Source organism: Neopelma chrysocephalum, unplaced genomic scaffold, assembly GCF_003984885.1.
Source record: "Neopelma chrysocephalum unplaced genomic scaffold, ASM398488v2 Primary Assembly neopelma1_32996, whole genome shotgun sequence".
Classification (NCBI taxonomy): domain Eukaryota; kingdom Metazoa; phylum Chordata; class Aves; order Passeriformes; family Pipridae; genus Neopelma; species Neopelma chrysocephalum.
In genome coordinates, this window is record NW_020900329.1 from 1 (window position 1) to 556 (window position 556).

General features: G+C 61.0%; 1 protein-coding gene across 1 annotated transcript; it reads right to left on the reverse strand.

Annotated features, from left to right (window-relative positions):
* Nucleotides 1-4: 4 nt before the first annotated feature.
* On the reverse strand, nt 5-553 carry LOC113979138 (transportin-2-like; the record flags this gene model as incomplete). Its single annotated transcript, XM_027706614.1, has 3 exons — nt 5-139; nt 238-344; nt 421-553. Coding segments are annotated over 3 exons (375 nt in total), but the record flags the coding sequence as incomplete, so codon positions are not given.
* Nucleotides 554-556: the final 3 nt, after the last annotated feature.

Genomic DNA, 556 nt, shown 5'->3' on the forward strand with positions numbered 1-556 from the left:
TGTACCTGATTTTGGGGCTGCAGTGCTTGAAGAACTGCAGGAATTTGGGGATCATGACGTTGAGGGGCCTGTTGAGGGCGTCGCTGTCCAGCAGCTCCGAGGAATCCTCGCAGATCTTCTGCAGGGCCCCGAAAGCCCCCTGGGCACAGCAAATCGAGGGGAGGGGAGAGAAAGGGAGGGGAGGGTGTCAGCCCCCCTGTCACAGCCCCCCCGGGTGCCCCCAGGTGCCCCCCACACCTCGCAGGTGTTGTAATCCTCGGAGTTGAGGAGGTTGCAGAGCTGGGGCAGCAGCTCCGGCCACATCTGCAGCTCCCCCTTGGAGGCGATGGTGGTGATCAGGATGCCTGGAAAAAACAGGGGAAAAATAAACATTGGGAAGGTTCTGGAAGGTTCCCGGGGGTTTCTCGGCCCCCAACTCACCGATGGTGGCCCGGATGAGGGAGGAGTTGTCCCCGAGGTGGTTCAGACACTCCTGTTTGATGAACTCGGCCACGGGCGGGGGGAAGCTCTGGAAATGGGCCTTCACGTTGTTCTTCAGGATGAGGCCGCTCAGGGA